The sequence below is a fragment of the Chaetura pelagica genome, unplaced genomic scaffold, assembly GCF_000747805.2.
Source record: "Chaetura pelagica isolate M959 unplaced genomic scaffold, ChaPel_1.0 scaffold221, whole genome shotgun sequence".
In the NCBI taxonomy this organism is placed as follows: domain Eukaryota; kingdom Metazoa; phylum Chordata; class Aves; order Apodiformes; family Apodidae; genus Chaetura; species Chaetura pelagica.
Window position 1 is genome coordinate 9,573,693 of NW_009952533.1, and position 24,283 is coordinate 9,597,975.

The window sequence follows — 24,283 nt, forward strand, 5'->3', positions numbered from 1 at the left end:
CTGAAGACAGAGCAGAAACTACCAGGGTTGTGCCAGAGTTGTTTCATTAGTATCACTGAACACCCTAAATGCCAGGACACCCAGCAGAATATCCTGCATGGGGACAGCAGGAGGGAGAAGCACTACTAGGATGAAACACAGCTCAGTTTCAGGGAAACAGATCTTGTGTGTCAGCACAACAGTGATCCCAACTGGATATAGAACAAGGAGCACTAGACTGAGAACAGTGCAGGAAAAGGCAAGTGTGAAGTCTTTGCTCTCATCCTCAGTGCCATGTGGCAAAGAGAGAGGGCCTCCTGACACGTAGCTGTTGAACTGAAGCAGTTTTTATAGAGTAGCTCAGAGCTGGTTCCTATCCAGCACCTAACCCAGTTCGCCTATTTTCAGCTGAGCTCCAGGGTCATAATCTGCCTGTAAAGATACATTATCAGCCTAGTATTAGATAAACACTCTGGATGCACATAAGCATGTACTGGTGAATACTCATGTGGTTGGATTATAACATTCTCTCTTTAAAATTGCATATAAATTCCTTGGGATGCATAGTGGGACTTGCTGGTTTGTACATCAGCTAGCATACTAATTAGAAAATAGCAACAGCAGTACAATAAAATCAACTGAGTAACATTTAAAAATCATTGCAAAGGAATGTTCTCAGCACTGCTGTCTTGTTTGTTTCAAGTTGCAGCATCAGGGCAGAGGCTATATAAAGCAGCAGAGAAAGGAGGATTCTCAGGGAAACTGTGGCTGTCTGGTCACTTCGCTGAGGTTTTTTAGGACCAACAGCAGAACCTTGAAATCTTGGTTTCTGATTTCAGCATAAAAATATGCTGTTGACTGTCATATTTTCTCGCTCAGGAATTGCACCACTGTTGAACTGTATGAAATGCTCCTAAATTGCAAACTGTTCCAGGGGAAAAGAGCATTTCCTTTGCAACATGTCTTATTTTGAAACCTCAGAGATTTTGTGAGTGGGTTTGCAAAAGTACAATCCATTTGACCAAGTCATGGAGAACCGGCTTACAAATTGGGATAATCAGTCTGATTTCTTCTATCCTCATGTCTTTAGAAAAAATGTAATCTGATAAAATTTTATACACATTTTGTTTGGATATAAAAACATGCAAAAGCTCTGGCAGAGCAGAGCCAATAGTCCCAGTTCCCATGTACCTAATTAAATCAGGACTAATTCAATTAAATTCCTGGGCCCATTTTTTTAAACAAAACAAACAAAAAAATGTTATTCCCTTCTGAAGTTTCTGTACCTTGCTGGGGCAGAACTGGGGGCAATGGACTTATTTTCATGTAAATCTAGTAAAACCAAAGGCAGGATAAGATTTGCCAACTAAAAATATCTATAGAAGAAAAAAATGGCACCAGATCCAACGAATGCATAGTTGATGTGGAATGATAATGGAGTATACACATAGAAATGATTGCGAAGTTAATTTAAAAAATCAAATAAGTTCATTCTGAACCCAATGATTTTGATTAAAATCAATTTGAAAAGGAACATCTACTGATTTGGTACTGATATTTCTTCAATTAGAGGAAAAGTGTAAGAAACAAAAGGAATAAAATATTTTTAATCTTTAAAAGGAGAGTTTCCTGGAGTGTGGGGAAAATGTGTATGTGCTGGAACCATGACAAAGATTCCCTGTGAGGAGTAATGAGATAGTGAACCTTTTTCAAGTACACCACTCTTCCTTTTGAAGCTAGTATTTGCCTTGTAGTAACAGAGTTTCACAGTCACTACAAAGTACTTGTTCAGCTCTATTGCTAAGTATACACTGCAGTCACAGTCCATGAACATTAATGAATAGGTGGCTATCTTTCAGCTGCCTTTTAAAGTGTGATCTACAGTGATAAATCAGTTTTGGGGCTCTGGTTAGCACAGGGGATTGACAAAAGTCTGCTAGGGCCTCTTTCTCCTGGAAATGCCATTTGTAATCTAACCTTCACCCAGCAGTGCCTGAAAACTATTCTGATTTTACCCCAAAACAGACAAGAGTCTGGAGCTGAAATCCCATGAAATTCCATGTGACTACAACTAGTTGGAAAATTAACATGGATTCAAATCACCCTTTCTTTTTCCAATGTCTTTTCTCCCTCCTTGATACAATGATTAGGAACGTTTAGTTTGATAAAGAGGAGGCTGAGGGGAGACCTCATCAGTCTCTACAACTACCTGAAAGGTCATTGTAGACAGGTTGGTGCTGTCTACAGGTCTCTTCTTCTTCTGGTAATTATCAATAGAACAAGAGGGAATGGCTTCCAGCTGCAACAGGGGAGGTTTAGACTGGACATTAGGTATTTTTTTTCACAGAAAGAGTGGTTAGACACTTGAATAGGCTTCCCGGGGAGGTGGTTGAGTCACCATCCCTGGATGTGTTTTTACTGCATTTTTATATAGGGGATATTACATTTAATAGGATACTGACAGAGTTATATATCTGGCTCAAGCACTTTACATTTTCCTTTCAAATCTAATGTTTTCAACTACACAACCACTTTAACAGAAGTTTGTAAGAGCGTAAGAACTGTTGGGCTATACAACACAAAGAATGAGTCTTACCTCTTACTCAGTATCCTACCCCTGACAACAGCTCAGTAGCAGAGATTTAGGGAAGATTAAAAAAAACAGTAGTGCAAGAGTGACTCTTCCCCTTTGGCGAGAAGGCTTAGTAATTTGGTTTTTCAAGAGAACCATTCATGATGACCGTAAGATCATAGAATCACAGAACGGTTTGTGGTGGAAAGGACCTTAAAGATCACCTAGTGCCAACCCCCTGACATGGGGAGGGGAAGTGGTGTTCATTTAAAGCTCTGTAGTTTGTACAGAGTGAATAATCTTTCACTTATTGCACTTCCATTACTTGAATGTAATCTGCCATTTTACTGCCAGGCTCCCAGAAAAGAGATCTCCTCTGTCACTCTAATCAGTTGTAGATTTGATTACCCTGAAAAATTTTGTATCCTGAATTTTTTATATATACTTATTCAGAGCTTTAACAGTTACAGCTACAAAGATAACTGTTTAGATTATTATTCATGACTATTCACATGAATCAATGTATACACATTTGTTATGTAAGTGCCTCCTTGGCAATACTGATCTACACCCCAGCCACTCATTCACATCTTTCCAAATGGATAAGTTTATGTTGCCTTGTAGTAACAGCCCACATGTATGTGTGATGCAAGTCCTTTAAAACACAGTATGGAACAAATTATATATGTACAATATTTTCTCCACACAGTTCAGAATCTGGCAGTGAATACTGTCATGAGTTACATAGCAGTACATTTACAATTACAAGAATCTCTTTGAGCGCAGCATGAGAATTTGGCTCTGAGGTATTTCATTATGAACTGTGAGCTATGCTTTGACTGTGTGGTTCTGGGACATGGTAAATACCATCACTTATGACAGGGCTGAGCTAAATCTTCATTATTCAGTAAGGGTGGCAGAAGCACAATAATAAAAAATATTTTAGCAATGCAAGTTAATATTACCACAGTACAAGGTCAGCATCTAAGTTTAAATTTTCACTTTCTGTGCTTCCCTAGTAGCAGTTACTTCCCAGGCTCACTCACTTATCTAGGATATGCTTGAGGTATGGAAAATTCATGACACCTGCTGTGTCTAAGACAAAAAATAACTGCAACTGTTAAATACTTGCTAAGTTACTCTATAAATATTCTGATTATTTTATATCTTCTCTTTAGCTCCTTGCTCAGAAGTGGCCTTTTGGAGATTCTGAATTTGGACAGTTTCTTTGCAAATTCCTTCCCTTTATACAGAAGGCATCAGTGGGAATCACAGTCCTTAACCTCTGTGCCCTTAGTGTGGACAGGTACAGTATGTTTTACTGTTTTGACAGACTTTGTTCTTGCCTTTGCAGTTCTCCCAAAACTGGGAACACTCACTATGGTCTTAGCAGGCAGACTATAGTATAGATGTAACTTACATTGTTACATCTCCTTTCCCCATACCTTTCACCTTCCCTGTGCCTGCTGGTATGCCCTTTTGTACTCCAATTAGCTGCTGTCATTAGCTGAAATCACCACCCATTTAATTTTCTCTGTAAAGCCTAACCTTGTCTCATGCCTTGGAAAGGTGTTAAAAATTGCAGTGGCAGCTGCACATACCCAAATGTATCTGCCAGGAGTCTAGAGGGCAGAAAATGAGTGTGTGTCTCAGAAAGAGAAGAATACTTGCCATAGACAGGACAATAAAATGGCACACCTCCTTACAATTTATAATTTGCTTCAGTGGCTTCTTATTCTGACATTTTTTAAAGCAGACAAATGACCTTTCTTGACATTTTTTCTCCTCAACTGAACAAGACTATTTCATCAGTAGATGCTATGAGATATATACATGTAATATGTATATATGTAATTCCAAATGGGAAGGTGCTATTATTTTGGGGAAGTAAAATAAGCAGTTTAGAAACTTACATCACCAATAACAGAAAGCTCTCCAGTATACATTTCATTATTACAAGATAAAAAAATACTTGCTTTTTCCGTAGTTTTTACATAGCACTGCCTTTGTTAAATTGTTGGAAAAGCTAAGTAACTTGTTTACTGTCATTATTGCTAGACAACAGCTAAGTCTGCTGCTGAAAAAATTTTTTTATGGACTGGTTTGTACTCAGTATTGTATGCCTCCCAGTCTTTTCCAAATAATTTTTGAAACTTTTGACTGGAGTTGACAGAGACATTGAGATCTCTAAGCTAATAAATTTCTACAAATTCCTTGAAAACTGGCAGACAAATAGAGAAAAACCCTCTCAGGAGAAAGATCCCTCAGTTCCCCAACTGGGGGAAAGGCTGAAACCTGGTAACAAAAATCCCCCAATACTGGAGGGACAGAGAAGGTGAGAAGAAGATCTAGAAAAGCCAGAAATGCATGGGCTTCATTTTAAACTTCTTTAAGAATTTTCACCTTTTACCAAGATTACAGTTATGAGATGCATACACATGGGAAAGCAGAATGCAATAATTCCTCTTCTTACAGAGAAACTTGCTATCTAAGGGATAAAGTTGTGGGAAAATGTTAGTTTGGGCATGTACAGACTTCTTAGCCATGATCTTCAAATTCTCATCAGAAAAGTGATGCAGAGATAGAGATAGCTGCCAGACAATCCTAACTAGCACTCAGTTGTAGTCTATGGCAAATACAGAACATGCTGCACAAACTCAGTCTTTAACTTTGAATAGTGTAAGTAGAACAAATGCAGTTTCATTCCATGAAGGGTATTTTCACAGTATTTCATTGCTTGGAAGCTGACAACTTCAGATAGCACTGCTGTTACAGCTAAGGAAACTGAAGGAGGTAGATGTTTTCTATTAGAATGGCTTGTGTGCATGGAAGCTTTTTTCTTCTGTTATGTCAGTTGATATAGTGCCTACTTCAATTAGAAGTCATTAGTGTAGTCCACATGGCAGAACTCCATACACTCTTGTGCCTAAGCAAAACACTTGGAGCCAGCTCTAAGCAACCCACCCCTTGATGTGCTTTGCTGTGTCCTATGTGGCTTGAGAGCTGGCAGAGCCCCTGAAACAGGTAGAAAGAACAAGCAATAAAATTCCAAGACATCAGCTTTAGAATTTTAATATATAAAAGTGAACTAAGATCTTTGAATTTCAGAAAGAAACTGAAGGTTAGAAACTAATGCTTGCCTCTTTCAGGTATAGGGCAGTTGCCTCCTGGAGCCGTGTTCAGGGAATTGGAATCCCTTTGATCACTGCTATTGAAATTTTCTCCATTTGGCTTCTGTCCTTCATACTGGCTATTCCAGAAGCAATTGGGTTTGCTGTGGTACCTTTCAGATACAAGGATGAAGGTTATGTTACCTGCATGCTCAATCCTACAAATAAGTTTATGTTGGTAAGTAACTTTTCTTCTCTTTTTAGAATCCAGAGTATATAGGTTAGACATTTAAGATACTGGATTATAATGTGCTTTATTCTTCCATTAAAGTGAAAAATGTATTCTATAGATGCGAAGACATTCCTTCACTTACAATGACCTGTCTCTGTTTTCAGCCAGAGATATTAAATGGGACTTTACAACATCTTTGCCTCTTTACTACCAAGGGTACCTAATACCAAAATTTGCAATTCAGGCCTGCTTGAAATATAATTAAGAGATGTATCAGAGTAGCCAGAGTCTTGGAAACTATTGTATTTCTACATATAACACATTGGAGCTTGTAACTGTCAAAACCCATGTTTTACCATTATTAGTCATCAATTTGCATGCAGTAGCCAGCTTTTTTGGCAGCTAAAGAAAAGGGTAGGGCCATGCTCTAACATAGCTTTTCCTATTTTGTATGCACTTAAAAAGTCAAAGTGAGAATAATCCCTTCATTTACAAGAAAACATGACTACAAATTTGACAGACACACCTCCAAACTAGGTAGCTTAGGCACTATTAGCTGTCATTTAGATACAGCAACTCAAGACCTAGAGAAGTGCCTGAGACACTTTCATAGCTCTCATCTTCTGTGCTTCTGCAGCTTATCAGTTACCAATACCCACATTAACTTGTTCAAAGCAAGTCAGCTGAGTAGCCTCTACAGAATTAATAGAACTTTACTGCATAATGATTTTCCACTTTTCTTTGCACTAAGAAAATGGAAAAGTAGTATCTTAATTTTTTCTCTGTGCACCCAAAGAAGAGCCAGCCACCATTCATCCAGTAATGAAAAAAAGAGCAATATTTTGTTTTGTCTCAGAGAACGCAGATACTGCAAGGTCTTAAATCTTGAAGAAAACTTATTTTTACAGACTAGAATTTTTCATCATAGAGTGCAAGCTTCTCTTTTTTGAGCCTCTGGTACTTCTCCTCTTACTGGATCAGAGCAGGTCTTGGGCTAAAATTTGAAAGGATAGGGCAAAATGGAGTTAGAATATTTAAAAAATTAAGTGTGGATGACAGTGCTTTTCAGAGGAACATCTCCAATTGTGGTAGGGTTATGGAGAATGCAGGGATGGCAGAAAGAGAAAAAGATAATTGCAAGAGAAAACAGAAGGTATTCCCTAATGGAAACAATACAGTTGAAGATAAAGTGGAATTTCCCATACTTTTGTTACTAAACTCTAACTATATGACTAGATACTGTCATTATAAGAATTATTTATTAAATGCACACTGCAGCAAATTCCCCTTTTGTTATGACTGTTTTTCTCCACAAATATGCCTAGACAATCTTCATTTCCTCTCTCCCTAAGAAAAAGAATAGTTTCCCCTCCCTTTTCTAAAAAGCACCACAGTTCAGGTCTTCCATAGGCATGCTAACTTAAATGGTTATTGTTCTGCTCTAAATGTGGTAAGTAGAATAGTTTATTTTGTTTTATTAACAGGAATTAGTAACTTTTTCTTGCTCAGCAAAATTCAAAAGCTCCAAACATCCTCACATCAGTTTAATTTTCAAGGAAACAAACCAGCATTTATGTTCAAGCTGAGAGTAAATGTTGGACATGTCTGTCAAAATTGCACATTGTGTTTCAATGTGTTGCAATCAAATACAAACATCAGATTAAAATGGAATTACCATTTTAAACTTAACTACAGTATTTACTACCACAACCACCACAATAAACAATTACTAAACTTTGGGAAGGATTTATGATTAACTTTTGTTTTTAGAGCTTTACTCATGTTTAAAGCTATCCTTGAAAGACTTAAAAGATTCATGCTAGACCACGATTCCCAAGAGCCTGAGTGCACTAGGAAGCTTGTTTAAAATGCACATTTCCTGTAGAAAACCAGTTCCATGTGGGCTTTCAAGACAAACAAAAGAATGTCTACTTCTCTTAAATCATCTCGATTTTGTGCTTTGATGTAAGCTTTGTGAAACTCAGATTCCACAACTAATCATTTACAGACATGTTCATGTAGGTTTTATAACTTCACAAAACCAGGTCCTCTTTCAGGATAGATGGGGTGGTCAGGATTGTGACACAGAGCTCCATGTGTGTCTTCTTGACTGATAGGCAGTGCACACAAAAGCTAGTAGACTGACAAGACAAAGTTTTCCTTGTAAACATAGCAGGGATTCACATGGTACACATTTTGTTGTGCTGCCCAACCAGTATGATTCTAGCCAGACTTTAAGGAATTTGCCACAAAAAATATAATTGTCTTCATGCATTTGTAATTCTGTTCTCTGCACAAGTGGTAATTCGATTTGCCCTCAGTACAAACTCTTCAAATATGAGGCATATTATTTTCTGTTTTTCTGCTGGCAGCAGCTCTGTTCTCAGTGGGGGAAATTCTGCCCCCAAGGAGAGTGCAACTATGCAGCAGACTGTAGCCCCTCCTCACACAGGGATGAGGCTACTGAGGAGGAAACAAGTTAATAAACACAATTAAAAATATCCTGTGAAATGGGGTTGTGGCCTAGATATCAGCAGCATATTTTAAATAAACAAGCTCTGTAAGCAGCTAACTGCGTTGGGGCAGTGGGAGAAATATCCCTTTTTCTTAGTAAATCAATTTTCTAGTAGATTTTAAAATTAACATTATTAAATACTAGTCTATTGTATATATTTTTATTTTATTGTCATTCAGTTTTAAATGTAAGCAAGATATGAAAAGTTTTATCTTTTCAAACAGGATTAATATAATCCTGTTACTAGCATTTTAAGATTTGGTGTGGGAACTGTGATGTTACTAAAGCACATCATCTAGGAATAAACAAGCTAAGAAAAAGATTATGAGAAAGAACGTTGTCTTTTACACATACCCATCTTAGTGACTAATAACAGAGGCAGAAAGTATTTTAAAGGTCATATTTCAGTGCACACTTTTGGCCGAGCATAAAAGTTAAAAAACAAGATACAATATTTTCTTAAGTCTGAAAATATACTTGTCTACAGAAAAGAGTAATTTTAAATGCTTTGAAAAAGTAATTTTTCCCATAATACATAAATGTACTAACTTAAACCACAGCTTAAGTCACAACTAACTGTTAAAATTACACAGAAAATTACTCCTACTTTATCAAGTCCCTAACTGTCCTGTCACAAAAGGCAAATCATATAAATGGCAGGCAGTTAAAATAAACTGTACCAATAGAGCCACCAGTCCTAAGCCTTGCATATATCAGACAAACACTTATGAAGTGGCTCCTATCTGCCTCATATATAAGCAAACTAACTACCAATCTTTTAACTGATAACAAAAGGTGATTAAACTTAGAAGACATTTTGAATTTTCCTTTTTTGGAATCAGGACAGAAGCTGTAGAGGTAAATGGCATTTCCTGAGACAGGCTTTTAGTAAAATTTGTTATCTCAAACTGACACTGTCTACATTGTGGCATGTCTTTTTCATGAAACTGCATTCCAGTTTTCATGAATGAGCATAAAAGTTTAGAAAACTGACCAAAAAAAAATTCCAACCCAAGACAGATTTCAAAGGTACAGACAGGCTATCCCCAAGATAAAATAAATGTTGACGCTACCACAATTTCCCCTTTATATTGGTCCAAAACAGATCAGCAGTAAGTTTACATAATGTGTTGTTTACAGATAGATAGCAGCATACCAACTGTCGTGCTTTCCAAGACCTTTCTGAGGTACTTTCCATTGAATTATAAGAAAATGTCTTGTCTTTTCTTTACCTTATCTACAGTTTTACAAAGATGCAAAGGATTGGTGGCTGTTTGGTTTCTATTTTTGCATGCCCTTGGCATGTACTGCCATCTTTTATACACTAATGACTTGTGAGATGTTAAACAGAAGAAACAGCAACTTGAGAATTGCTCTCAGTGAACACCTTAAGCAGGTAATTACTAGAAACAGCAATATCTGAAAACACTGCTCTTTTCTCTCTGACTTAGCTTAGAAATGTTTCAAGGTGTACTTGAATACAGCAAATTACAGACATAGAAAGTGAGGATGTAGCTTATTTATTACATTCATGTATTAATTTAAACCCAGAACACTGGACTAAATCATAGTATAAGGAGGTTTTGAAAACAACATGCTTAGGAAACTAGCCAGTTTCTTTCTATTCTTATGACAGTATGACAGTTGTGCTCTCCTGTTCTTTAACCTCAAATCACTATTGGCTAAATACTTTGAAAGTTAACTACAAAGATGTGCCAAATAAATGTTTCTTTTTATTCATAAATATATGACTCCACAGGTCCTCCCTACTTCTGGCACACAGCAATATACAACTTTAGTTTCATAGAAAAAGCAATTGTAGAATAACCTGGTTTAGAATAGAGTGGAATTTTTTCAGAGTTATTGCACTATTGCAGTACCACAACTCCTCTGCTTGTTCATTCCAGACCAGGGCAGACTGGAAAACCCTCCCCCTTGTGCAGATACTCTGCTTTTTCCACTCATCAGGCCCCAGGGCCTGCAACAGTGTTTTTGTTCCAGGGCCACATGCAAGCGTCTCCACCCACTAGAACTATGGATAGGATGGGGGAAACCACTCTCCAAGATTTCTCATCCTGACATGCAGTGCCCAGCAAGCTACTCAGACTGGCTGCTGGTGTATGACTTTATGCCACAGCTTACAAATGTTTATCTTTTTAACTGTCACCTGTTGCCTACTTTATTCCTTACTTCTCCACATGAATGCCTAGTCATGATCCTTTTCATATTTTGATAAAAATGGCTATTATAAGAAAGAAGACACAAGAGTAGTCATACTCAAACCCTAACAACTTTAATCACACATTTAGGTTTTGCAATGACAGCTTTGCAATGCTTGTTAGCGTTACACTACAGTTTCAGAAGTGGTATTCTTACCCTTTCATAGGCTTCTCTTTATGAAATCCATGCCTACCAAACACCACTGGTACGCATTGTCAAAAATCCACTAAAACATCTGTAAATCTCTAGAGCCATATAAAGTGTCCATTAAATGCAAATTATTTCCTGACAAAGTATTATGAGATTAAGCTGTAACACAGACATTTCTAAATTTGTTTGTAGAGGAACTATTTACTTAAGAATGTCAGGATCACATAGCAAAATTAATATACTGTGCAGTATCCCTTTGTGTAATATGCCGCATGCTAAATATAAAATTACACATCAGAGGGAATTTGACATCCTGAGTGGCTGAGTGAAACTTTTCTTACCAACTGATAAAGGTGCCTTGGGATTATAGGCTGCTTCACATCAAGAATTAGGTACAAGTGATTTATCGAACAGATGTGATCCCACTTTCCCTCATACACAAAGAACGTTTTCTTGCACATTACGCATGTTTCTGAAGATGTAAGTTTATCTGCAGAATTGCCAGAAAACTAACCCAGTGTGGAGGAATAACAAGGACTGCAAAAGTAATCAGGTTCAGAAAAGTCCAATAGTGGATTTTCCTTGGCTATTCTCCTCGATGTCTTGGCAATGACCTGCGTGTTTCAGTTGCTTCAGTTTCTGATGAGCAGGTTTTGTGGAGGATTGTCAGAATCAAGAACATGACAAGCCCCAGAAAAAAACAGGTCAGGGACATCAGGTAGTCTGGAAGCTGCACTTCAGGAATCCTTGCATGCCTTAACTACATGACTTTCCTTGCTGACAACATCACTACATTATAATCACCTACCAATATGAATTAGGCACTCAGTCATTGTTATCTTTACTTCTTTTTCTAGCGTCGAGAAGTTGCAAAGACAGTTTTCTGTTTAGTAGTGATTTTTGCTCTTTGCTGGTTCCCTCTCCATTTGAGCCGAATTTTGAAGAAAATGGTATACAATGAAAGAGACCCCAGCAGATGTGAACTGCTCAGGTACTTAATTTTCTATGTCAATCAACTGTTTATACTGAAAAAATTATAACACTGCACACTTAAGAGTTTGTGAGAAATATCATTGTGCATACAACTGTGGTGTTGGAAGAGCATGCACTTTATGACTATTCAGCTGCATCCATTTTCAGGGATTTCAGTTTTAATTAGGTAGCATTATTTCAGTATATGTTTGTCACCATTTCAATCTCTTTCCTCTGGCTTTTATTAACTTATTTGAGAGAGGTTATTATAGACCTGCTATGGTACAAGACTGAGGGGGTTAGGTAAGAGAATTATTTTCTGAGAGATTTGTAACCACAAAGAACACAGATGCTTTTTCAGTATATGAACAGTTTAAATGTTTTGCTTTCTCATTTGTTGCCTAGTTTTTTGCTGCCATTGGATTATATCAGTATCAACCTGGCAACCATGAACTCTTGCATAAATCCAATAGCTCTGTATTTTGTGAGCAAGAAGTTTAAAAACTGTTTCCAGGTAAGATCTTCTTGATAAGATTTTATGTCCAGTTAATGAACTGTATTAAGCCACTAAGTTATTACCTATTTTAGCAGTTGGGAGAAGCAGCATGCAAAGGAATGAAAGATTATAGATTGTCCAGTTTACCTGCTAGTAGCTTGCATAGCATGCATACCAAACAGACTGGAACTATCCACCTCATCTGAACACTAAACCAGTAAATAAGTTTCACATACTCCTCATATGTAAACATGCAAACTGAAATAAACATGCTCTTGTAAGATTTATCTGCATGTGACATGTATGTGAAGTATTAATTTGGTTGATAACATTTCCCACTCAAGAGAAAAAATATCCATAGGACACTGAGATGACTACAGTTAAACAATCCCATTAACAACTAAAATTTTCAGGCTTGAATACCAAAGCAGGCACCTGAGTTGACTTTGGTAATTAAAATTGCATTATAGCTTTTACCTGCGTTTTTCCAGTTCTTACACATGCAAGCTTATTTTAAGCCTAATGTCCTTGTGACACTGCACATCTGCAAGTCCCCTTTCAGCTAATAAAGGCAATAAAGAAAGAAAATGAGTGGAAAATAAAGTAATTAAATCAAAAAGGAAGACTGAAATAGTTTCATCTGCAAAGCAAAACAAAAGATGACAGGACTGTACAACTGAACTTCTAACTTTAGCTACTGAAAAAATGTACTACATTATTAAAATAGGGAATACCTGTTCATCTGTAGCCTACTCGGGCTTAAAAACTATTTAAAGGGAGTATTTTCACATCATAAATAAGTCAGCTTTGCTTTTTATGGTCCCTAACTTCATTTGAGAACTATGGAGAGGATAATGTCCTGAACTATCCTCAGGTGAAAGGGAGTAGTAACAGTAAGTACTACCCAAGCTGCTCATCATATCATTAGCTTGTTCTTTCCATTTGTCATTCCAAATAAAATTACCATCCAACAGCTCTAATTAAAGAATTCTCACCTATTAATTCTTCCCAGATCCTTGTTTTAGCTCACCATTTCCCTTCTAATATCATGGTCATTAATACAAGCAACCTTTCAATTTTAGTTTCTTACCTCTGTTGCTTTTTTACATACCCTCCCATAGACAGTACATATATCATCAGTCTGGCTTTACCTCTCTGCAACACTCCCTTCTCATTGAGTTCACAAAAGTCATGGATCTACTCTACTGCTGTTACAACCATTGCTCCTCTGAAGCCCTAAATCTTTCCCCTCAAGTGCAGAATCCATCTACATTGAATTAGGCACTAGTTTAGTGGAAGGAAGATAGCTGAAAGATTCTTTCTGCTCCTTTCAGGAGAGAGAAGTGAACATCCAAGCCTAGGAGCATGATCCTGAGTGACCTGTTCTTAACTGTGAAAAGTTATATACCTCAATATGTTCACTTTCTCTTTTCCTAAACAACTTTGAGAACAGACCTAAGTCACAGACCAGGGAATTTTCTTCTTTTCACTTACATGCTAAGCACCCTGCTGATCCCTAAGTTTGAAAGTACAGTGATAAATAGGAAAAAAACAACTCTTACAAAATATATTGAGTTCTGATAGCTCTCAATCTATTTACTTTAGTCAAACAAATTTCCCTTTTGCTACTATGAAAGTTTATCTTAAATAAGAGACACAGGCCTGCTGGGTTTGTGATATTTAATCACAAGAATTGTTTGCATCCTAGGAAAAAAAAATTGCCTGAGTGCAGCTATAATTTCCTTCAGGTGGAATTGTCTGTTCATGTCTGAATGAAAAATATGGCTGGAAATCTGCATAGAGTTGATAGATTTGTGTTTACCTTTGTTTTTCTTTTCATTTCCAGTCATGTCTTTGCTGTTGCTGCTCTCAATCTAAGAGTCTAGTGACTTCAGTGCCTATGAATGGAACCAGCATTCAGTGGAAAAATCAAGAAATAAACAATCACAATACAGATCGAAGCAGCCATAAAGACAGCATAAACTGAAAATTAAGGACTTTGATACCACTTCAGAATCAGACCGGAAAAAAGTCAAAGCTATTTGAACAAGAAACCCAGTGACTGTTCCATAATCAATTCAGACATGTGCATTCTAGAGGTGACTCAGTAGATTGACTGTAACTGTGATTTTCTGTGAACTGAGATCCACTGGATGGCAATTCTGTCCCTGAAAATTATATTGATGTGCTTATGACACCAAAAAACTGACTTGAACTACACAGGTGGTTCGCTCTTCTGAACCAAGCAGGAACTGTCCAGTATCTGTGACTTGTAAAATAAACTTTACCTAATTGTCACCTAGAATTAAACACTCCAGATTTTTTCAGAAGATAAAAAAATGGAATCTGTCTGTGACTATATTTTCTCTCTGCTCATATGTCTTTTAACTTCTATTTGTGTGGAGGATATATTCCAAGCACCAGTATGTTTTGCATGTTGTTGTTGTTTTTCAAGTTTATGTTGGAAAATGTTTTGGTCCACACCAGTATTTTATTTACTTATGTTACAATGGGTCAGGACATTAGCTGAGCAGTTCACATTTGTAGCACTTCAGTACTCAAAAATAGGAAGAGACCATTTAAAGTAGCATCAACATTTGGCACTTAGGCACAGATTAATAAAAAAGCGGTATTAATAATACAGTCCTATACTGTGTTATTTATTCTAAAGCTCTGTACAAAACAAACATAATAAACAATCGGTATCAGCAAGAAGAATGAAAGATGCCCATAGAGGAGTACCTTACAATGTGTTTTTAATTAATCTGCCATGTTAATTCTTAAACTATATGAATCCATTAACCTATCTAGACTATAGCTGTGTTAAATCTATAGCAAAATGAGGGTCCGTGGAACACAATGAAGCTTTATTAAAGCTGTTCAAAGAGTTCTAAGAATATGGTTATTATCATAGCAACTATACACATTGTGAGCATGAGGTTATAGTCATTGTGGATGCAAAACTGTGAAAGTCCGTAACAGTGGGATTTGCACACCAATGTTTCGTGCCTTATGCTTAGAGTTATTTGTCTTAGTCTCATGATGTTCAAAGATTTTGTTAACTGTACAAGTGCTATAATATATAGAAAATATTGCTTGCATAGATGTAAATTGGTTATTTACGTATTATTTCCACCTATTATGGTTACATGGCAAGAGATTCCTTTGTTGGCTATAAAAAATTTTAATAGGTAGCCTTTCATTAAATAGTGGAATTAAATAGTATGGTGTCATATATAATATGCCTCATGCACAAATCTATCATCATCTATTGTGCCAAGATAAGAAGCAGTAATTAAAATCCCATATATTTTTAAACATCCATTACATTTTAAATGAAAGATATAATCCTGCATATTTTTATTTAAAAGGTCAAAAAGCTAGTGCCTACAGTGACTTCTGCTGCATAAGTTTCCTAAATTTTTACAGTCACACAAATCTTCTAAAGTATATTTAAAAATTATTTAAATTGGTTTATGTATTTTTGTGTGCTTTTGTCTGTGACATATATGCCTGTACAAATACATACAAGTTTTTGTTCATATGTTATAAACCTAAATACAGTCTTCTGACAGTGCTCTATAGTAGTGTCTAAGAGCATGGTATTGAATAAGACACGGCTGAATTTAATTCAAACATTTCATCCTCCAACTGTATAAAAATCATAGCAAATGAATAACAATCCTTTTCTTTGAGACAGTTGAATTACTAAGTCTCTTCACATCCTGACACCTTCACTCCTTCAATGAAATGTATTGAGCAGATGATAAACAGAAAACAGACAAAGCAGACATGAGGAATGGATTTAAGTTGTAAATTGCCCCCTCTTTATTTCAAGACAGGGAAAAGCTTTGTGTGCATTCCCCTCTTCTTTCATTTATGTGATGGTTAGATGAACCAAAAAATTCAGACTATACCAGCAAACCAATAATCTGATTGTTCAGAGGCAATCTTTTCTACCTCTCTATATAAGACAGTGAGCAGTAGAGAGAATCCAGGAGAGAAGAAAACACAACATGTACCTGCAAGTTTCAGATGTTGAAACAGACCATTTTTAGGCTTTACTAGCATTGATACCAACCACAGCTAATGGAAAACTAATGTTTTCCTTCCACTATTAATACTCAAACACCTATTGCTTTCAAACCAATATCTGGTTCTATTACATGACAAAGATATATGCATGTACACACAAAGCACACCTTAATCCAGTTCAGCCTAGATGGAAAAAAAATGTTCCTAATTCCCAAAGAGCTGACTGGCATTAGTGGCAGCATTATAAACTACAAAACTTTTTAGCTAAAGAAGAGGATAAAGTATCTATGTGAGACATGGTTATTAGAATGTTTTAGAATTATTTTTCGAAGTTTACTTAGGGATCAAAGCCTGCAAAAACTAATTTGTGGTCCTCATTCCATATCCTCCAGCCAGTGGAAGGACAGACAGAGCATAAATAACACTGAGAGGAAGGTCTTGGAGATCACAGACTGTTTTTCCATGCATGCTCCTTTGTGTTTTCAATGGCGCCTGCTGCTCCCACTCAATACAAAGAAAAAAGAGTGTTAAAAGATGTGGCAATTACAGTAAGCTGGGGGGGAAATAATTCTGCAAAACTTACTAAGGTACTTATTTTTTTTCATTCTGTCCTGTTCTTCCCAATGATAACGGTAGGTATTCCTCCTGGTATTGAATCTACCCTAAATTTTAAAAAAGCTACCTTTCCAAAAGAACCAAAAAGTATTTCATAACTCTGAAATCCAACCATGTTTAATTTTAGCCTTTTCTTTTTCTGCCAAGTTCTGCAAAAAAAAAAAATAATCACCCTGGCATTTCTCTTTGTGCATCAAAACCAGTGTAGGTTTAGTTGGGATTTTGCTCTGCTGTCTCACAGAAGCTGCTTTCTTTTTTTACATCAGAACAACTTTCCACAAGTCACTTTCCATATTTCTCCTATTTTCTAGATATTTTGATATCTGGTGTTTGCATTCCTCTCAGCTGAACCAAGCTCAGCATTTTTCTGCCTATGACAGAATCTCTGTTCCAGGAGTTTCAGATTAGTTCTTACACTTTTTATAACATTTTTTCATCATAACCAAAATCTATTTAACTATGATAGAATCATGAGATTGTCAGAGTTGGAAGGGACCTCTAGAGATCATCTAGCCCAGCTCCCCCACTAAAGCAGGATCCCCTAGAGCACATTACTCAGGACTGCATGGTGGGTCTTGAATATCTCCAGAGAGGGAGACTCCACAACCTCCCTGAGCAGCCTGTTCCAGTGCTCTGTCACCCTCACCATAAAGAAGCTTTTCCTCATATTTAAATGGAATTTCCTATGTTCCACTTGTGCCCATTGCCCCTTGTCCTGTCACTGGGAACTACTGAAAAGAGTCTTGCTCCATCTTCGTTGCACCCACCCCTTAGATACGTACAGGCATTAATAAGGTCTCCCCTCAGCCTTCTCCTCTGCAGGCTGAAGAGCCCCGATTCTCTCAGCCTTTCCTCATACATTCCTCCAATCCCCCAGGCACCTTTGTTGCCCTCCACTGGACTCTCTCTAGTAGTTCCCTGTCTCTTCTAAACTGGGGAGCCCAGAACTGGACACGGTATTCCAGATGTGGCCTCACCAGGGCGGAGTAGAGGGGAAGAACGACCTCTCTCCACCTACTGGCCAGTCTTCTCTTTTGTGGACCTTGTAATCCTCAACTTTTCTAAATCCAGTCTAAAATTTCATTGACTGTTTTCACTTATATACAGTCCCACATCTCAACCTCAAACTTTGTAGACTTTAATTTTATAATCCAGTTATTCTTGTTTGAAATAAATGCATTATTGAAAACCACCTCACTAAAATTTTCCTTTTTGATGTATCTTATACATACTTGCTTCAAAGATTCAGCATATATAGGTTTTCATTCATATATATCTTGGCATTTATTTACACATGAAGCTCTGTGCTGCAGAGTTGACTTAGCCAGCTTTGGAAAAAAGTGCCTTTGTAGTAGTTAACCATAAATCTCACTTGAGAGAACTGTGGGCTTGATTCCTTGAAAGGAGGCCATATGTAACCTGCATGTCTGAATAGGCTTCTTTTTGCTTTTAATACAGTCAGTTTCAGGTGTTTACCTGCCTGTCCCACCATCTTTCAAAAACAACCATCAACTCTCTACCAAATTTCAAGAAATTTAACAGAACAGAATTAGCATCATTATGAAGTTACAGAGTTTAATAAAAAACTACAGGATGGGTAGAAGAACAAGAACCTACTTGTGCTCAACACCAAAAAAAATGCTGAAATGGAGCTTATATGTGCTCAACAAATTCACATGATAAAGAAACAATGAAAACTGTAGACGAAAAAAGTGCTTTGATCAGAGACATCAGAGAATCAAACCACAACACACAAATTCCTGTAAAACAGTATTCATAAGTTCCATTGCTTGTGCAATTACTTGCTTTTTTGCTGTTTCTCATCATTTACATATTTACTGCAATGTTTTTACTATATCATTTGATTCTGTGAAGCCTTATGGGTTTAATTTTGTGAGAAGACATGGTACAAATTCAAATTCTGTTGCATTTGTATGAACACATTTCTGTTCAAATGTCCCTGAGGCAAAGCATGCATTTTCATTAAAAGAAACATACTTGGACTTCATGCTAACATTGCCTTGCAAAATTTTTTCCAATCAGTTGTGCAAAACTTGAATAATCAAATTATTCCTAATTCACAGCCCCTACCCTTTCAAAGACTAAATAAAGGAAATTATCTCCAGAATCAGGGAAAAGGAAGACATAAAAAGCTCACAGAACAAAAACAATTTTAAAGTTACACTAGAAAAAAGACAAACAAAAATAAGACCAAAAAAAAACCACAACAAAACCCCAACCAAACCAGGGATGTTTAAAATAATGTCTCTAAAAGAAACACAGCTTATCAAGACTCCAAGTGTGGGAAAGGAAGATAAGAACTAAATTAAAAAATGTAGGTCATCTCTAGTTTCTCTACATTAAGATGAAATTAATTGACCTGTAGTATCTCATCCCAGTCACAGTTTTGCAGTCTCATTAGTTACAGTGGCTTATTATTACAAGAAAGCTCAAAAGTGAGTGTTACAACTGATAAGAAAAAAAAAATTATTCTGGTCTTCAGCAACACTCCACACATTTCTCAGAGTAACCGAGTGTCTGCAAACTGCTCTGAAATCCATTATTTGGAGATACTTGGTGCATCTCAGAATAAGGCCTTATACTTTAATCTTATGCTGTGTTAGTCCTTGGGAGTAAGAACACTGAGTCTATAAGGTACAGACTCAAGCATCCAAAATGATTAATGAGAAGCATTTCTAAGCCATCCTAGAGAACATGTATCACAAGTGAACTGCAGTAACTCCATTAAAAAGGTTCCAAGGAATCCAGAATCAAAAATGTCAAATTATTTCCTTTTTGTGATCATTTGTATGTGTGAAAAATTGCTTCCACAGAACTGCATTTGTTCTTCTGTATAAAGTGCATTTATATTTAAAAGAAATCTGATATTCTCTTCTGTTTACTTAAGAAGTGTGGCCCATATACAGAGAAAGCAGAAAAAATACTGTGTAATTCAACTATGAGCACTTCCATATAACATATGATTGTATCTTATGATAACCAAAGTTTTGAATAGCCCATTGGGCAATACAATCCAAAAATGTTTTAATGTTGAAGTGCTTGTTGAGAAATAGAAAATAATTGATATATTCCTAACAAAGTTTGTTTCAATATTCTGAGAAAGAGACTATCACAGTATTAAAATGGAAAATTGGGTAAATCACTTGATGACAAACTAAAACAATTGTCCTAGACACCCAGATTTAGTTAATCTTTAGTTAATTTTATTTGAAGTACAACCAAGATAAAGGCATGAGGTTAGTTTACCAAGAAAATAACTTTTCTACAGCTTCAGCATAAAAAAAATACTAAAAGACCAAAGGCAACAAGTCTTAGTCTAGCTTTAGTTACCCAAGGTAATTATTTGCTCACAGAAGAACTTAATGCATCTGCACTGATTGAAACAATAAGAAAATAATGAAGGATGGTATTTTATTCTTCAGCTGAGGGTACTACATCAATTAAAGTTAAAACCAGCCATTAACAGAATTTCAAATTTCAAGAACTAACTTGGGAGTAAATGTTAAATCTGATAAAGTAAATGATAAAGTTTTGACTGACTTCAGTAGGACTGGGACTTCAGTCAGAATGAATGAGGGAGCCCCATCAGCATGGTACCTATGGCAATGTGACTAAGTCCATTACAGCTAAGCAGGACAGAAGAAGTAAAAGACTCTGTGGGGCCTGTATGAATAATCGCAAAATTATCATCTCATGCTCAGGTGAGAAAATAAGCTTTGGCACACTTTTCCTCCCATAAAATCAGCTTATTAGAAGTCAGAGGTAACAGGGTTCTCCTCTCACACCACTCCACCAGAGACAGGTAGCCAGACTAGAACAAGAAAATTGTCTGCTTGCAGAGAACAATCCTCATTACAGAATACTGATACTCTGAAAGTCCAGAGTGCTCCCCTAATCTGGTACTTACTCCAAGATGTAATTTTTACAGATACAACTTATTGCAGAGATGTCAACAGAATTATCTATGTCAAAGTCCTTATTGCATGTGTCCTCTTCACTGTTCAGACAAATACTGGAAATGTACAGTTGGCTGCAATCTCCTAACATTACATACCCCTGAAAAGCCTACTGCAATTATGTAGACCAGTTTTACTGAAACAATTCTGGTCTATGCTGAAATCAATGTGGATTTATTATAGTGTGAGTACATCTCTCTCAGAAACACAGTAATCCTATGTCAGAGGAAACACAGGATCAATATTACAGCAGGTGATGTAGCATGCTGCATTCCTGAAGAAGTTGATGTATACACAAGAAAAATACCTCTGTGGGAGTTTACCCTGCTGAGTGAAACTAAACACTTAAAATTCTCCTGATATACAGATAGCTGGGATCTGTCTCCTTTCAGAAAACTTCATCTTCTGTAGCTGATTAGATATTTAGCTGTTCTAAAAATGTATTTTCTAGTCTTTGGTAAAATACAGTTTGCACTGCATGAGAACTGCCATGCACAGGCATTCCCACTTTGCAGTTTTCATAAACATTCTTCTGTATACAAATAAATCAAGTAAAAGAATATTGAAAATGTATTACATGAAAAAAGAATTAGATATCACAAGAAAAGGAGCTTTCTATAACTAAGCTAACCTGACTTTTTTTTATCAAGCTATACTTGGAACTTCAGTTACTTGGACTTTTTTGTTAAACTCCTAGTAAATTTCACTAACAATTCCCTTGAATTGAAAATAAGAATGGAAAACAATTCTTAATTTATTGGATAATTAGTTAACTTTTTCCCTGTTCAGTCTCAAAATTGAAAACAGATAATTTAATACACTGTTTATATCTTAGTTCTAGCAAGATTACTTTTTAACCCAAATTGCTATGAGCTGCCAAGAACTGGTTAACAGCTCCAGCCACATTAGCAACAATTTGTTACAGTGGGTGCCAGGATGGAAAATGGAAAGGATCAACCAACCTAAATAAACAAACAATGCAAATCCAGAACAATTTTGACCTCACCAGGGAGCTGAAAATCTATTCCAAATGCTGCTTCAACTACGTGTCATGTAAGTACTCTAGTAATTTTTTCCAAAACTATGCTTTGCAAGCTCATGGCAACATATGGTAGATAACAGTCTTATAAAATGTTAAAAAAGAAACTTTATACTGTTTAATACTAAAAATTTTATGCAGAGCTGTGATCTGCAAAAAATTGTGTTAACTATTTTTCATTGTCTACACTCTGCAGAACTTTAAGAACTCTGCAAATTGAAAAAAACATAAACTCTCTAAATACCCTATAGACAAGTAAGAGAAAATCAGTGCTTACAGCTTGTCTTTGACATCTTATTATTTTGTCCTTCTCCCCAAGATCCTTTCTTATCCTTGTCACTGACTTATCACTGTCAATAAGCAGGATGAATTAATTCTGTTGAACTCTTCACTGCTTCCACTACTTCAAATGTTAATGTTATCCAGGCCTAAAGCCAGCCTCAGGTATTACTGCACTATACCAAAAGTTCTAATGTGAGCATACCTTGAACTGTCAGGGTAGTTCCTCAAGATAACACAATAGAAATAGAACAATTGTAGGGAAGGCAAGTATAGGAAACAGAATAAAATTAGTGGGGGAAAAAAGCAATTAAATATTTGCATTTAAATAAGTTTTCCACTTTTACAAAAGGTTTTCTATCACTTTTCCACAACTTTTATCTCAAAGCCTCTTCAGAATCACAATCAATAAAAAGGTGAACATTTCTGTCTCACATCCAGGAAGCAAAAGGTTTGATTCAATTCTTAAGCTAAGATATATATGTAGTATAGAAGATTCTGAAGTCTATTTTGCAATGGATTAATATTTTTTAAGAAATAACCCAACAACACAGCAAATTATACCATGTACTACTGCATGGGCACCCAAATCAATTAATTTAAAACTAGAGGGATAAAGGAGTCCAGGAAGGCTGGACATACTTCAAGAAAGAAGTTTTAAAGGCACAGGAGCAGGCTGTCCCCATGTGCTGAAAAACCAGTAAGCAGGGTAGGAGATCAGCCTGGCTAAATAGAGACCTTTGGCTGGACCTTAGGAACAAAAAGAGAGTTTATGACCTTTGAAAGAGGGTACAGGTCACTCATGAAGTCTACAAAGATGAAGTGAACCTATGCAGGGTGAAAATTAGGAGGGCCAAAGCACATCAAGAGCTCAAACTAGTTACAGCTGTTATAGAAACATTTTTCATCTCTAAGTTAATTAACAGCAAAACCAGGATTAGGGAAAATCTCCATCCTTTACTGGATGCAAAGGGAACCTTAGTAACAAAGGATGAAGAAAAAGCTGAGGTACTCAATACCTACTTTGCCTCTGTCTTTAGCAGGGGAACTAGCTGTTCCATGGATATACAGACGTATCAGATAAATAACAGGAAGGGGATGCAGAATGAGGTCATCACGATTAAAGAGGAAGTGGTCAGAGACCTAACTGCACCATTTAAACACACAAGTCTATGGGACCGGATGAGCTAGATCCAAAGGTGCTGAAAGAGTTGGCAGATGTGATTGCCAAGCCACTTTCCATGATTCACCTGAAGTCCTGGCTAAGTGGGGAAGTCCCACTTTTGCAGGGTAGCAAATGTAACACCCATCTATAAGAAAGGCAGAAAGGAAGTTCCAGGAAACTATAAACCTGTCAGTCTGACCTCGGTACCAGGGAAGGTCATGGAGCAGATCATCTTGAGTGTTATTAGAAGACATTTAGAGGATAACCAGGGGATCAGGCCCAGTCAGCATGGGTTTATGAAAGGCAGGTCCTGCCTGTCAAACCTGATCTCCTTCTATGATCTGATGACCTGACTATTGGGCAAGGGAAAAGCTGTGGATATTGTCTATCTGGACCTCCAAAAAGCATCTGACACGGCTCCCCATAGAACTCTCAAAAAACTGGCTGCTCATGACCTGGATGAGCACACAGTCTGTTGGATCAAGCATTGACCGGACAGTTGGGCCCAAAGAGTGGTGGTCAATGGAGTCAAATCCAGCTGGTGCCAGTCACAATTGGTGTTCCTCAGGGCTCAGTTTTAGGACCGTTTCTGTTTAACATCTTTATTGATGATCTCAATAAGGACAGAGTGTATTATCAGTAAGTTTGCAGACGACACCAAGCTAGGCTGGAGTATTGATCTGCACAAGGACAGGGAGGCTCTACAGAGAGACTTGGATAGACTGGATCATTGGGCTAATGTCAGTGGTATGGGCTTCAACAAGGCCAAGTGCCAGGTCCTGCACTTGGGCCACAACAACCCCAGGCAACACTCCAGGCTTGGGGAAGTGTGGCTGGAAAGTGTCTGGCAGAAAAGGACCTGGGGGTTCTAATTGACAAGCAGCTGAACATGAGCCAGCAGTGTGCCCAGGTGGCCAAGAAAACCAA

General features: G+C 37.0%; 1 protein-coding gene across 2 annotated transcripts in view; it reads left to right on the top strand.

The window, feature by feature from the left end:
- The window catches only part of EDNRA (endothelin receptor type A), a 24,186-nt gene extending 9,953 nt beyond the window's left edge, over positions 1-14,233 (top strand). Inside the window, exons 3-8 of one of the 2 annotated variants that reach the window (XM_010008940.1) lie at positions 3,730-3,857; positions 5,701-5,899; positions 9,652-9,804; positions 11,636-11,769; positions 12,156-12,264; positions 14,093-14,233. In XM_010008940.1, the coding sequence (XP_010007242.1) occupies positions 3,730-3,857; positions 5,701-5,899; positions 9,652-9,804; positions 11,636-11,769; positions 12,156-12,264; positions 14,093-14,233 (864 nt within the window). The remainder of the gene's footprint in view (positions 1-3,729; positions 3,858-5,700; positions 5,900-9,651; positions 9,805-11,635; positions 11,770-12,155; positions 12,265-14,092) is intronic. The other variant, XM_010008941.1, reaches the window with a different exon arrangement.
- Positions 14,234-24,283: the final 10,050 nt, after the last annotated feature.